The following is a 15,245-nucleotide window of genomic DNA, read 5'->3' as shown; positions in this document are numbered from 1 at the left end:
CACTGACCCGAGTTACCGTTTGCTGACTGACGACTAAGAGAGAGAGGCCTCAGGGAGTTCACGTTATCTGTGAGGTTCGCCATTCTGTGAACTCCATGTCAAAGACGAGTCGTCTTATTTCGAAAGCTGATGGACGTTGTGTAAAGCATAGGGATTGCACTGGTTTGATTGTAATAAGGGTAATACTAAAAACGTTTACCTGCGTTTGTGTGCTGTTTAACAGCAGGATGTAAGCGAGTTCACCCACAAGCTGCTCGACTGGCTGGAGGACGCCTTCCAGATGAAGGCTGAGGAAGACAGGTAACCTGTCCTTGCCGTGGTGACGGATACTTCCTGAACCCTTGTGACGTCAGAACCATTACATTCATTTTATTTTATTAGGCCTTTCTATGATGGACCTGTGCAAGCTTACTCATGCAATAAAATACATTAAAGTTTTGAGGATATAAAGTGACAAACCCACAGTTTGCTGTCTCGTTTTATGCTGCAGCACTCTTCTGACTCCAAACACACACCTCAGTGTAATACGCAATTACACTGAGGTGTGATTGCTTAGATTTAGATTCCTTTTTGCTATTGTAAAATTCAGTTGTTTTTTTTCCGACAGAGCTACTTCACAATGCGATGCTTGATATTTAAATGTGAACGGTCGACCACAATTTTCTTAAATGTGGGAGATCGGCCAATACTTGTATGTGAATCTGGTTTTTATCTATGCCAAAGGATTAAAACCAACCTGGTTATGTCTGCCAGATTTAAAAATGGTCACCCCGCTGTTGCCAAGTTCATGAATTTGTCGCCTACTTATAGATGTAGACTAAAGGTATCAGCCAAAATCTGTATCGGCCTGAAAACTGCAGCCTGTGCACCCTCGTGAACATTCTTTCCCCCAGCAATTCAGGATTTGAAGATCTAATATTTTTGTTCAAACTCTCCCATTCATTGCACACGTGTGCTTTCTTTTGACCACCAACTTACTGCCCAATGTTTGAAATTTACCCCGTTTTTCACCTCAAACAAGCAGATGTGGTTGCGAGGCGATTAAATGAGGAGGCTTGTATTTCCTGAAATAAATATTTCTTTTGCAGCGTGGGAGAGAAGCCAAAGAACCCGATGGTGGAGCTTTTCTACGGCCGCTTCCTCGCTGTGGGTGTGTTAGAAGGTGAGAGTGAGTTTTAAATTTAAAACATAGTAATGGTGAAGAATCTGGAGATGAAGCAAGCTGCGGTGGGGTCTGATATCAGCATCCTCAAAACAGGCGAGTCCTTGCCCCTAGTAATGAAAGGTGCCCTTGTCTTAATGAGATGAGCTCCATGTAAAACAGCAGAGCAGTTACATTGATCGTGGAAGACCTTGATGGCTGATTGACATTGTGTTTATTATGCACGACACACTGGCCCAGAGCCACCAGAAGCTGGGTCTGTGGACTCTGCTGCTCGTAAAATGTCCTTCAGTGCCTCATCTGTATGTCTGCGAGCGCGCTCCCTCTTTTTCTGGACTGACATCAGTGTGTGATGCGTGCTTCACAGTATTGATAAAACGACAATTTAGACACTGATGATTGTTATTTTGTAAGTTGATCCTAAAATGATCCATCGCAAAACCAGTCCAGTTCTGTTCAATGGGAGCTGGTGAATCTTACCGCCAGCCTTCAGGGGTTTTGAAAGTACCAGTGGAATCACAACTTAAACTTCAGACACCAGGTGAAGCATATATTAAGAATCTGATCATTTAAAATTTTTTATTTTTTATTTTTAAATATAAGTAAGGTCCCTGAATGATTTCTACTAACTTCTGCTTTGTCTTCCAAATTCAAGCTGGATGAAGGAGGAATTAAGCATGTGGGGTGAAATGCATTTATGTAACGAGGGAGGGTGTGGCCAACTCTACATCCAGGTGTTTATAATTATTATAAGTTCCAAATTCTCTTTAAGAAGTTTCCAGGTTATTGGGGCGTAGTCGCAGAATGTCTTATTGGGTCATAAGCAGTGTGCAGGAAAAATGCAGATTAACTGCCAAGGATTTAAAGAGAATCAGCTGTGGAGCTACAGGGAACACGTTCTCTTCCAGCGCCGCATGATTCCAGAAATGCTAGCATGTTTGGGTGGGATGTTGGAACAAATCATTTTGTTTTGCATTATTATTATTATTATAACTATTATTATTATTTTTTTTGTAATGCAGTTGCAGCCTGCAGACATAATACATCTGTATATAAATATATTTTGAAGAAATTGTTAAATGGAGCTGACATATTCTGTGATTATTGCCATTTAGACAACAAAAATAATTTCAGAATTATTAACTGAGCTAAAATCAAGACTATTAATTCAGTTTATGTCAACTTCTAGTTTCAGCTGTACACATTAAACTCTGTTGGAATTAATTAAATTTGTATCCAGATTAGAAAAAACTGATTTGCCATTGAAAGGCATACAAAGTCAGTTCCTTAGGATTGAAAAAAGAAGAAATATTTTTTTTAATCGTCTCTTGTCAGAGGCTAGAGTTTTGGACTAATTATACTAAGAGAGTCTGATAGCTTACAGTTTGTCTCCTCTGTGTGGAATCCCTCAGGGAAAAAGTTTGAGAACACAGAGATGTTTGGCCAGTACCCCCTGCAGGTGAACGGCTTCAAGGACCTCCATGAATGTTTGGAGGCAGCGATGGTGGAGGGGGAGATCGAGTCCCTGCACTCAGCAGAGAACTCTGCCAGATCTGGGCAGGAGGTAAGAGATGAAACAAGGTGGAAATGATTATTTTCATAACTGTGCAGAGGGACATAATGGGTCATCTTGTAATCCATTATGCTCCAGTTATAAGTGTCAGTTTAAATCTAGACCAACTGGTTCCTGTTGCATTTCTTCTCATGATCTTCTTTTGTTCAGTTGCTGAAACTGAACAACCGAAGCAATTGGTTGGGTTGTTTTCCAAAGCCCTTGCTCTTTTTGTGACACTTGTTCTATTTCGGATTTGCCCTCTGCTCTGACACAGTCTTCACTTCACTATCCCAGAGCAGTTGTGAGCAGCTAATTATCAGGTCAAGGTACAGATGGGTACAGCCCTGTGGAACTGGGTGGAGGGACTGAGCTGGGGGTGAAGTAGAGACGACTCCTTTGACATCATATTGGATCAGACAGTTTCCTGCAAAGCATCACAGAAGTGTAAACCACCAAAAGCAAAATGTATCATCCAATGTGATTTAGCCTTGAATAACTGACAGTTTTTAATACTGTCAGCCTTTAGATACAAGTATAAAACATGTAAGACTTGCAGTAGAAATTGTAATTGTTTACATAATCAAGAAAAAAAACTAACCATGAGAGAAGCTGCATTATTTGTTAAACTGCAGGGAAGAAAAAAAAAAAAGAAAAAAAAAGTGTACTTCCATGCTGGACCACTAGGAGGCGATAACACCCCCATTTAAAGGATTCATATTAAGGCCCAGTTTCAAGGAATCAGATGCAACTATTTATTGATATATACATCAATAAATAGTTACCTATGTTACCTTCTTGTAATCACTGAAGGTAACATAGGGATTGTTTAGTTTATTTGAAATATCCAACAATGAGAGGTTGTGAAGCTTAAAAGCCTCCACCTTCATATCACGGCTTATTCCACTTCAGAACGATACAGCAACTGGGCAACAATCACAAGACGTTTTATATCGTGATCTGCTGTTACATCCCTATACGTATTTTTCCTCCACCATAAACTAGCAGGAGAAGCAAAAAGCAGCTTTCTCCGATTTGCAAAATGTCACAGTAAACCAAAGCTTAATTCAGCAGGGCTGGTTGGAAATCTATTTTTTCAAATAATTCTGGTATTCATTGCCATCTCTTTACAAAATCCCACTATTCCTTCCAGAGAGTAAAAACACTTTGACATATGCAAGTTGTATTTTATGTTTTACTTTTATTTCTCCTTCAATATACAGCAGCAAGGCAAAATCACTTTAATGTGACCTTTTTTTTTCAGCACTGGTTCACGGAGCTCCCTCCCGTGTTGACCTTTGAACTGTCGAGATTTGAGTTCAATCAGGCGTTAGGGCGACCTGAGAAGATCCACAACAAGCTGGAGTTCCCCTCCATGCTCTACATGGACAGGTGATGGTGAAATGTTGATATTTATCATTATTAAGCTGTTTGCTGACATGAAGTGGAATCGTAAATAAATCCTTCCGTGCTTCAGATACATGGACAGAAACAGGGAAATAACCAGAATCAAGAGGGAGGAGATCAGGCGGCTGAAGGAGCATCTGACGGTGCTGCAGCAGCGTTTGGAGAGGTACGCTCTACTAAAACCTGTTGACCCCTAGCAAGGTCGGCAGAGCTCCCCTCGAGAAACCCCTCAGAGCTTCCAGCTTTCATCATCTCCCCTCTATTCCCCCTCTCCTCCTGCGTTTCCCTCCATCATGGCTCGCCTCTATTTCTTTTCAGATATCTGAGTTACGGGTCAGGCCCTAAGAGGTTTCCTCTGGCAGATGTCCTCCAGTATGCCATGGAGTTCGCCTCCAGTAAGCCAGTGTGCACCTCCCCAGTGGAGGACATAGACACGTCAGCCCCCCCTGGTGGCACGACAGGGCAACAGTTACCACCACCGAGGCAAGTTCAGCTAAAAAACCCCAGGCACTTTTCAGCACACTGGGTTTTTGCTTGGGAAATATTCATGGGTTGAATGAATAGTGGATGGATTTTACTTTTCAGAACACTCAAGGAGCGTTAAAATATGGACTTCATTTTAAGCAGGCAAACCGAAAACAGATAACAAAACAACCACTATTTCTTACTGTTTTCCAACAGAGTTTTCCATGAGGATGAAGCAAATGCTTTCTTAGAATTAATGTCATTGATGTCGTTTCCAAAAAAACATCCTGACTGCTTATTGAACTCTCTGGGATTTATTTTGATTTTTCACAAAGTTTGCCGGAAAACTGTGAAACTTTTAGGACGAATCATTTTTAAAATTTATTTTTTAGCTACAATTATAGTCAGGCAGCTTGGTTGGCCACCACTTGGAAGGTTCACACTAAACCTCTGTGGATTCAGCTCTTAAGCAGCCCAAACCTGCTTGTATTAATGGTGGTGGGGGAGCAGCCTTGTGTAAACACAACCTCCCTAAATACTAATCTGTGTCATGGTTCTGCAGCTTCACAGAACCACCAGAATGGAGGTAGTTGCACATCTGATAATCAAGAAGGAAAATCACTTGGGTTTTCAACAATTTTGCACACGCGCAAAAAAAAAAGATGGGGGAGGCTGTAAGTTTTCCCTTTTGTCTCTGTTATATTCAGTCAGATTGGAGAAAGATCTCATGCTCATGGCAATATTGATTTTTCAAGACCCAGATTTTCTTTTGACTTCAGGTTTATATCATCTTGTACAACATACATAAAACAAAAACTATGCCCAAGTATTAGACTCCAAATAAAGTAAAACACTTTTTTTGAACCATCAATAACGTCATATTATTTATTTATTTGCTCTATCGCTAGAGAAATATGGGGCAACACATATAAAATCAACACTAAACCTTTGTGACATAACAAGCTATGGGAATTTTCTATAAAGTGAATGCTGGAGAATAATTGTTTATTCAATCAAATATTTTGAAACTAAAGGACTTAGTAAATTTAGAAATGCTATTAGTCATTTTTAGATCTGGAAACAGATAATTGCCCATTAATTTCCAAAAGTTCTTCAGTTCAAGTGACTGAAATAACAGAAGGAAGTATAATTTTAAAAGTAAAACAGTGTGTACTTCAAAGCAAATGCACATTTTGGTGCATGGACTAAAATTATGGAACAGTTTTGAATTGATTTATATAAATTTTTTCCACTCCTCATTCAAACAATTGATGTGAATAAAGGATTAGGTCATAAATACTTTTGAATTAATGACTTTTTGTTTGTTTTTTTACTGTACTCCTCTTCATAAAGCTCAGATTCATTATTTTGTTGTCTTCCCTCCCAGCAGCACAGCTGAGCCGGACTCTGTCCCTCCTCAGGAGAGTTCGGGTCCTGCTTCTGCTCCTGTCGCGGTGCCCCCTGCAGCCCAGCAGCAGAGAGTTCCTGTTCACAAGCCCTTCACTCAGTCGCGGCTGCCGCCCGACCTCCCCATGCACCCCGCCCCACGCCACATCACAGAAGAAGAGCTGAGGGTGCTGGAGGGCTGCTTACACCGCTGGAGGAGCGAGGTGGAGAACGACACCCGCGGTACGTTCCCATCGTGTCTTCATCACGGCTTCCTAACTAGAGATGCACCGATCCAACGTTAATATGTGTGTCGGTACCAATGCCCGAAATAAACTCTAGATCGGGTATCGGTGACGATAAGGGCAGATCTATTCAGGCTAATTCTATTTTTCCGTTCTCTGAGTGATGTCACTTTATTTCATTTAGTTTATTTAGTTTATTTATTTAGAACATTTCATTTTCTGAACCATTTAAAAGGTTTGTTGCAGTTTATTTTTCCATATTTGACCAAGGTAGAGACCCTTTTGTTTTTGTCGGTTTATTTTAAATTGGCTTTTATACAATTAATTACACTGACAAGTTGTGTTGTTTTTAAATGTTTGACCAAGCTTGTGAAGCTATTGGTGTATTTAAGTGTGCTGTACTGTTGAAGAGTTATCAAATAAATGTGTATTTCATTGCATTTATGTGTTTTGTAACATTTCAAGTGAATTCAGCACCGTTTTCCTGCTTCAGATCGGTGTCAGTGGATGCTAAACCTCAGATATCGGTGTCAAAGGGGAAAAAAGTGGATCGGTTCATCCCTGTTCCTAACAAATCTTTACGCTGTGTGTTGCATTAATTTATCACAATATAATAACGTCCTGCTCTTCTCATCAGATCTACAGGGCAGTATAACGAGAATCCACAGAACCATTGAGCTTATGTACTCGGACAAATCTATGATGCAGGTGAGCTGAGTTTTATTTTTTTATCAAAACAAATAAACTCATCAGCTTCACGCTCCGTTTTCTCGTCCGCATTTCCAACGTCCTCGGCTTCTTTCCTCAGGTTCCATACCGGCTTCATGCAGTGCTGGTCCATGAAGGCCAGGCTAACGCCGGCCACTACTGGGCCTACATTTATGACCCCCACCAGCGCTGCTGGATGAAGTACAACGACATCTCGGTCACCAAGTCGTCTTGGGAGGAGCTGGTCAGGGACTCGTTTGGAGGCTACCGCAACGCCAGTGCCTACTGCCTCATGTACATTAATGACAAGAAGCCATTCCTCATAGAAGGTACAATCGGCACCGGTGTCATGTTTGACGAACATTCTTAGATTACATAAAAATTCCCCCAAAACACTGAGGCATCAGAACTTCGGACGCTTGTTTACGTGAGTCATTAAAAAAACGTGATCCTCCGACTGCTTCCTGGGTTACGCCAGTGGCAACATCCAGTTGATCACATGACTTGCGTGGGGCAAAAAAAGGATTTTCTCTTTGCAAAATAGACCAATTTGGATGCCACCTCATCCCAGCAGCGAAACTTATCGACAAAAACTAGAGATTCTTTTCTAAATAACCGTGTTTCTATTGAGCAAATTTATTTTCATAATGTCAAATTGTGTGTTAATATGATCAATGGCAACACATCTAATAACTTGAAACATTCACTCCCCCTGGATGGGCGGGTAGCAACAACTGGAAGCGTTGTTTTTGATAACAGTCCCTCGTACCGAGCACGCATAGAGATTTTCTCCGTGCCTTACGGCTCCCCAAACCCTCCATTTAATAAAGCTTTACACCTCTTTCCCATGTGTTGACCAGCACCCCACTCTTTTGCAGAGGAGTTCGATAAAGAGACGGGCCAGATCCTGAGCGGCATGGACAAGCTGCCTCCCGACCTGAAGCAGTACGTGAAGGAGGATAACGAACAGTTCGACAAGGAGATCGAAGAGTGGGACGCCATGCAGGCCCGCAAGGCCCAGCAGGAAAAGCTGGCTCTGGCTGCAGCAGCTGCGTCTGCGGCACCGTCCAGCACCTCCACCTCCACTTCTTCTCCACAACCCATGAGCATTGAATCCAGCCCTCCAGACAATACTGGTAGGCGCCAGGGAGCTCATCAGAGCAGATTTGAAATTAATGCTTATTAGTTTTTTGGGGTTTTTTTGCTAAGCCGATTCACTCCTGCACTGTCATTTATCTGTTGCTATCCTGCAGTAGCCCAGCAGGATCCGGAGTACCTGGAGCAGCCGTCGCCCACTGGCGACTTCAAGCACCTGCAGGAGGACACGGAGAGGGCCATAAGCAGAGCAGCCGCAGAGCAGGAGGACAGGAGCCCTGAAGTCCTGCTGAACGCTGTACGTATGGGCTGCATTGCAACTGAAGCTTGCAGGAAACATCTCGTTTCACCAAAACGTTCCATTTCAGGTCCTTCATTTAACGCACAACATCAGGAGTGTCAAAGAGAAAATCCACTGTCAATACAAACCTTTACACACACAGCGTGTGGGTTTTAATAATCAGTGTTTCACCAAATTGGTTAAATAAATACTCAGCAGAGTTCCTGCAACGCATTGAAACGTGTGGGATTTTTTTTCTGTAGATTTTCCATATCTGGCTTGGTGGGGAAAAGAGAAAAGGAAACTCCATTTCTATAGATTTCTATTTGAACAAGTCTTTTAGTTTTTGAGTTCCATGCTTAGAATATAACAAAAAATGTTTCTGAGAAAACCTCAAATTGTGGCCCAGTAAATCAAAGCAAATAACATCATAATTGATCTTTAGTTTTTACTCTTTGTTTTTAAAGTTAAATGAGAAAACATTTTCTCTTATATTGAACTGTTTCACTGAACTTGTGGCTTTTAAATTGGGACTGAAATAGATGGTAAAACATTAAACTTGTTGTTTCGCAGATATTTAGAATAGCAGAATGAAGGATTTGTACTAAAATAACTTTATTTGAAAGACTCCACAAAATAAACCTGGCATAGAAATGAAGACAGCTGGTGCGATTTAATGCAGTAATTCATGTCCCTCGGGTTTTTGGGGGCGTTTTTTTAGCCAAAGCAAAATAGATGTGACAGAAAATTGCATAATTTATCATTTTTAATTTTTTTTTACCATTAAACTTTCAGCAAATGTTATTTTCAGTCATTTGATGAATACAAATCACTTGCTAGAGCCCTGTATTTAACCTAATGTTCATTTCTGTGGAATATTAAATTTTTACCCTTAAAAACAGCAACATTCTGAAGCTGAAAGGCATGTCACTTCAGTCATTTTTCAAAGAAAACCTTAGTTAATTTCTGAAATGGTTAATCGTTTTTTTTTTTAACCGCCTTAATTAACAGCATTTAATGATTAATGCATATCCAGCTCCACTCATGCTATTCATTTGAATTTTCCTCGTTTTCCCCAGTTTTGCTCATCATTCCAGAGTTTCTGTTGGGAAAACAGTGGATTTTCTCTTTGTTTTTGTTCCAGCTACTGTTTGCACCACAAGCTGATAACCTGTTTTTCTCCACTGTTTGTCTTAAACACTAAAAGAATAATATATATATAATAGATATTTAACAACACAACACGTGCCACTGATGTCAAGTTCCAGACCATTATAACGTCTAATCAAAAGTGTGTATATGCAGCTTTCACTACACTCTATATCCCCGGCAGCCTTATTGGACACTAAAATTCAGGGCTGTTTGATGAGCCATTTTAAATCCTGCACTATAATGGGTGAGGAAAGGTTCATCTGCCCGTTCAGTTTGTATTGGGCTGCAACTGAAGATGTGTTGAGATTATGAGAGCTGCATTCTTATATTTCACCTAGTTTTTTTTTTTTTTTGTTTGTTTTTTTCCCTCTCCTCCATCTAACATATCTTGTCCTTTCATCTGTCCTTCCTGTTCACCTGTTACACTTCCTCTCCAGTCAGCCCCCCCTCCCTCCACCCTTCAGCCTGAGGCCCAGATGAGCCCCGCCCCTCCCTCTGACCAGGTTAAAGAGGCTGAGGCCCGTTGCCAGCGCACCGTAGAGGTGGCCATTCCTCACGTGGGCACCTTTGTCATTGAATCAGAGGAGGGGGGTTATGATGACGAGGTAGCTGCAGCTCCCTCTCAGCTTCTCTTCTGTCTCTTCCTGCTCACAGACGTCAAAGGCCGTTTAATCTGCCTCTTCCCATGGCTATCTATGATTCTGAGCTGTACTTTGTTCTGCTGACTGATTCAGGACTTGGCATCAGGCTGAAAACACGCTCCGACGCTAACCCTGTGTTGCCCTATCTGCAAAGCCTTCACATGAAAAATCTCTACTTCAGCCAATCTGCATTTTGGCTCTATGGCAGGAAGCTGTTTGCCTCTCTAGAGGAGGGTTTTCATGTTGCTTTCTTCAGCTTTTGTGTCTTGGAAGTCTTATTCTGTCCGGGCCTGTTAAGTGTTTATTTTTTTGTTTTTCTCCCCATTGATACCGCGCTAGGACTGTGCTGGTTATGTAAAGTAAACACACAGACCAAAGATGCTCGTTCCTCCTACAGCCACTGCCTGAATTGGTGTTGGTGCTTCAAGCTGGAGGTGCAGATTTTTCAGCGTCTAGAGATTCGACTCTGTTATTTTGGGTCACAATTCGATCCAGAAACCAGTTTTTCTATTCAAAAGATCCAGAGATTCTTTTTAAATTGTAACCAACAAGATAAAAAAATAGTGTGAACGAATATAACATTTACTTAAAATTATTCTGGAAGATTTCAAATCCCATCAAGTTGTGTTTAAACAAAAATAGGTTTCTGCTTAGCTGTCTGGCCCTTTCTTAATCATAAAGTATCAAATAATTTTTCTACGACGGCCAGGTGGATATGTAATGCGATGCAATATACTCGCAAACAGGAGAGGAAGACATGCAACTTAACTCATTTCAAAATAGATTTGAGTATTTAGAATTGATTCAGAATTGCCAGCAGTGTATTGCAATTCTTTATAGCTTAATTTTTATAATGTTTTTTTTAGATGGTGGCAACATTTCTTAAAGGCACGGGATTCTGTCTAGCTACAAGAAGGGCAAAATATGATTAATTTCAATTTAATTTAAGTGTTTGTTTCTCAATCGTTGATACTTGCATCAGCACATACCGGTGTTGGTCCGATAAGATATTAAAGATCAATAATGACTTCAATCTTGTTCCCGTTTGTCTTTCTGGAGCATAGGAAGTTGATCATGTGACATTTATTTTATCATGCCATAGTGAGTTAGCGCCAGATTGTCGGGTGATTAAATGAAGCAAAAAAGCAACGTCTGTGAGAATCAGAGAATCAGGATAGGGAAATGTATATAATATCGGTGAACAGCAATTATCGGCCATAACATTAACATTAATATCGCCATTGACACCAATGTTCAGATCTCCGTATCCCTAAGTATTAATATCCTTTGTTGAAGTTTGTACATTGATTTCATGTTGTCACTTTGAGGTCGATACAGTTTGCTGAGTTGTCTGACCATTTTCCTTCGTTAATTCATACTCTTATTGGTTGTTTCTGACTGAGCTGTGTATATCTATAGTTATCACTGAGAGAAGGCTTAGAAGATCTTTTTTTTAAACTGTCTCATGCAATACTCTCACAACATGGTACCTGTTTCAACAAATATGTAAGAAAAAAACTATTTTTTTCATGAAAGTTGCATAAGCTGTTCTTTTACTGGAGATTCTGTTCCCTTCTTTCCCACTGATGTCATTTAAAATCTATTGCAGTAAAATTCTAAAATCTGAACTGTAGAAAAGCCGAAGCCCCCATAATGCTGAGAAAAGGCATCCAAGAAGAAATGCACAGTACTCTTCCTCCACAAAACCTCCCTCCTTAATAGAAAATGCTCCTTACAAAGGTAGTTTTCTGGGATGAATGCCCACCCTGAAACAGTCAAAATGCTGTTTGAAGGAAGAAGCAAGGAGTTATCATGTGAATCAGTTTGAATGATTTGTCTAGAGATCCCACACAGGACACTGACTTTATGCTCTGTTTGTTTTTAAATCTCATATTTTCTTTCACCCTCCTGTGGTCTTGAGACACAGGGTCAATAACACCTCAAAAGTCTTTTACCCACTTTGTGGTTCGGCGGGATTGCACTGCGCTTTTATAGGTTTTTTGTTGTTGTTGTTTTTATGTGTGTGGTTCTGGGAACTGACGGTCTGATGGGAAAACCCAGCTACCCCACTGTCTGACCATAACAATTCCCATGCTCCTACTGAGAGTCACTCTGAGACAGCAGGAACTGATGTCAGTTGTCTCGGTTTTTACACACCGTCCTTTTTGAGGAATGTGCATCTTGCCCCTAAACACACTGGCTGTGTCCCTCCTTGTCACTAACTGTGCATGCGGTGCTGGCTAACCAATAGCATGCCCTAACTCCTGTAGGCTCTACTGCACTGCCTGAGAGCCATGAAACCTGTGTATTTAATCATATTTTTACTTGAAGGGTATTTTATTTAACATGGTTCCTGCTTTCTGGGTAGATAATGATGACCCCCAACATGCAGGGTATTATTATGGCCATTGGCAAATCCAGCAGCATATATGAAAAGAACGGGCCTGAGGCAGCCTTTTTTAAGGTACCATCTCTCCTTCTACCTCTCTTCATTCCACTGTCTCTCACTTCATACAACCATTCACCTCTTGTTTTATGATCATTTCTGCATTGCACAGTAAACTCATCGTAGTGACTTAAATCACAATGTGGAACTGATATAATGTCTTATTCCACCCTGAGTCATGGAAGTCCAAAATTCAGCTTCTCAGAATATGGGAATATTACGTACAATCAATCAGGGTTTTTTTTTTTTTTTTTGGGGGGGGCTGGGGGGGGGGTTAAAAGAAATTTAAATGCTGAAATATAGATCTCTTGAGAAGTAAATGCCAATGGATCAGTTAAGCTGATCCTTTGGATCAGGAGTCTCTGTGGGGTAAGGACAGACAGGTTTGCTGTACATTGGGCAGGGTGGGCAGGGGCCGAGTCCTGCTGAGTTGGGGGGGGAAGAAAAATCTATATCTGCATTATGCTTGTCAGCAACATTTCCTGGTGACTGCTCTGACTTTGGCCTTGATGAACTGGATTTCTAAAGGTGTTTTCACACTCTACAGTCCGGTAGACTAGAATTGATTAGAGACCAAAATGTAAGCAAAACAAATTTTAGCGGTTTTAGAATTTCTCTTTTGTCTTTGGTAAAATACCGTTTCTCCTGTGAGACCTGCACGTTTTGTTTTGGTTGTTTTTACCCAGAATGCCAGGCGCTGTTGCCAACTTTCTGCTTTAGGAGCGTTTTCCGGTCCCCTTGGCGTTTACATACATACAAACGCCACCGGCGTTCACTGCAACCAAACCAAAGCCTCGGTTTGTCGGCGGGCCAGAGTTTTCTGTTGTGGTCCGAAACAGGTCTGGTGTCAACGCACCCTGGATTAAACACATTTACTTTCATCTAAAATAAGGACTTTGAGCCAATCAGCAACAGTTTAGCTTCTCCCTGACTCAGAAAACTCAGGTAAGACAGTTCTAGCGTTGCATTGTTCAGGAGTGGCTTGACGTAAGGATTATGACAGTTGGAGCTAAGGCTGCCATGAAAGCAATAAATCAATTAATCGTATGATAAAGTAAAATGGGCTCAAAAATGTCCTTTTGCATGCTTGTATTTCTCGTGTTTCTTTCAACCGAAACAATATATTTATGTAGATTCCTTGACAATGGTCTCAAAATGACAATATTGTCATTCATTCCAATCATTTCTGGGACAATTTATTATTCAGTTATCATGACTCCTGGTAGGATGTCAGATTTCCTTCTGGACAGCTGCCAAGTCAGCAGCCTTCACCATGATTTAATTATCCGTTTTAATCGGTCCAACGAAATATTCTAATTCTGTAAGAAACTGAATTTTGAGGACAGCGGGTAGTCATAATGATGACAAACAGAATATATCACTCTGTGTTTGGTTAATCTATATATTGGTTTCACGTTTAGAATCCAATTCCTGAAATGAATTGGCTTTGGGATACCTTGATATATTGATATTCACAAATAGTCTGCACCATAAACCTATCAACCCATAATGGAGATGAAATCCTTAATGTGAAACACACATTTATATTTGTTTCTTAACTGCTTTTTTGTTGTTTTGTTTCTTTTCTAAAATTTTATTTTAAAATGCAAGTCTTTTGCTGATTTTAAGTCTACATAGTGTCAGAGTGAAAGTCTTCTGTAATTTCTAGGGGTGCACTGAGAAGCTGGCTCCAATTTTCTTATTTTTGGGAGATCTGCAGTTGGTTGATTGCAACCAGTTGCAGTTTGTTTCCACAGTTCTCAACAGTGGAGAGACTTGAGTTCAGCGTGAAAGTGGGTGAGCCTTTAAGGAGAGAGAAGTTTTACAGCCACCATATTCTAGCTTGAGAGTGTATAAATAATACCCTTACTGTGTTGCAAACTCAGTGCCACAAGTGAAACTGGTTTGTTCATGTGATTTTTTTTTTTTTTTTTTTTTTTTGAGTGAAACAGATTTTTATCCACTAATCTTGTCTACTGTCACTAAAGCCTGAAAATCAGCCATTGTCACCTTTTTCTTTGCTATGAAAGACGGCATATGTTCAGCTAATAGTTACCCCGCTGTCCCTAACGTATCAACTTTTCAGACTAAACCAAAAAAAATGTCTTTTGTCAGGCTTTGTAGAGATCTGTGATCTGCTATCAAAAAAAATGCAATCAATCACTGCAATCGGTGCACCCCTAGTCATTTCCCAAAGTGAACTAAATTAGAGAGAAGCGGTGGCCACCTGCTGTGTTGAGCTTGAACCCTGGACGTCCCTCTGCTTTGTCTCCGATCAGGCCATCAAGCTGGAATACGCCCGTCTCCTACGGTTTGCCCAGGAGGACACGCCGCCCGAGTTGGACTACAGGCTACACCACGTCATCGTTTACTTCATCCAAAACGAGGCGCCCAAAAAGATCCTGGAGAGGACTCTGCTCACACAGTTTGCTGACAGGAACCTTGCCTTTGATGAGAGGTATGCAAGACGGTTCAGGTCCATAGTTTCAAATCTTATTGCACTTCTGAGATCGGTACCGTGCAGAAGTATTCATATGACTCAGACTTTTCCATGCACTACTACTACACTACAACCCTCATAGCTTCGATATGTTTTGTGATGATGCTAAACAGACAGATTAACACACTGATATTGACACTTTCCGTCATTTCTAACCGAGCCTGGATACAGAAGGAAGCTGGTAGATGGAGGTTTAATTTAACAGA

The 15,245-nt window shown here is 40.8% G+C and overlaps 1 protein-coding gene across 5 annotated transcripts in view; it reads left to right on the top strand.

The window, feature by feature from the left end:
* Nucleotides 1-15,245, top strand: part of usp25 (ubiquitin specific peptidase 25) — a 34,693-nt gene that overhangs the window by 12,149 nt on the left and 7,299 nt on the right. Inside the window, exons 8-21 of one of the 5 annotated variants that reach the window (XM_055046583.1) lie at nucleotides 227-300; nucleotides 1,089-1,162; nucleotides 2,575-2,726; nucleotides 3,979-4,106; nucleotides 4,192-4,287; nucleotides 4,440-4,604; nucleotides 5,974-6,215; nucleotides 6,855-6,925; nucleotides 7,026-7,254; nucleotides 7,804-8,061; nucleotides 8,179-8,318; nucleotides 9,890-10,057; nucleotides 12,462-12,557; nucleotides 14,819-14,997. In XM_055046583.1, coding sequence (XP_054902558.1) covers nucleotides 227-300; nucleotides 1,089-1,162; nucleotides 2,575-2,726; nucleotides 3,979-4,106; nucleotides 4,192-4,287; nucleotides 4,440-4,604; nucleotides 5,974-6,215; nucleotides 6,855-6,925; nucleotides 7,026-7,254; nucleotides 7,804-8,061; nucleotides 8,179-8,318; nucleotides 9,890-10,057; nucleotides 12,462-12,557; nucleotides 14,819-14,997 — 2,072 coding nt within the window. Of the gene's footprint in view, nucleotides 1-223; nucleotides 301-1,088; nucleotides 1,163-2,574; nucleotides 2,727-3,978; nucleotides 4,107-4,191; nucleotides 4,288-4,439; nucleotides 4,605-5,973; nucleotides 6,216-6,854; nucleotides 6,926-7,025; nucleotides 7,255-7,803; nucleotides 8,062-8,178; nucleotides 8,319-9,889; nucleotides 10,058-12,461; nucleotides 12,558-14,818; nucleotides 14,998-15,245 lie in introns of all 5 variants that reach the window. The other 4 variants (XM_055046582.1, XM_055046581.1, XM_055046584.1 and 1 more) reach the window with 4 other exon arrangements.

Source organism: Poeciliopsis prolifica, unplaced genomic scaffold (assembly GCF_027474105.1).
Source record: "Poeciliopsis prolifica strain line A6 unplaced genomic scaffold, Auburn_PproV2 SCAFFOLD024, whole genome shotgun sequence".
NCBI lineage: Eukaryota > Metazoa > Chordata > Actinopteri > Cyprinodontiformes > Poeciliidae > Poeciliopsis > Poeciliopsis prolifica.
The sequence above is the reverse complement of the archived record's forward strand: the minus strand, read 5'-3'. Positions and strand labels throughout refer to the sequence as shown.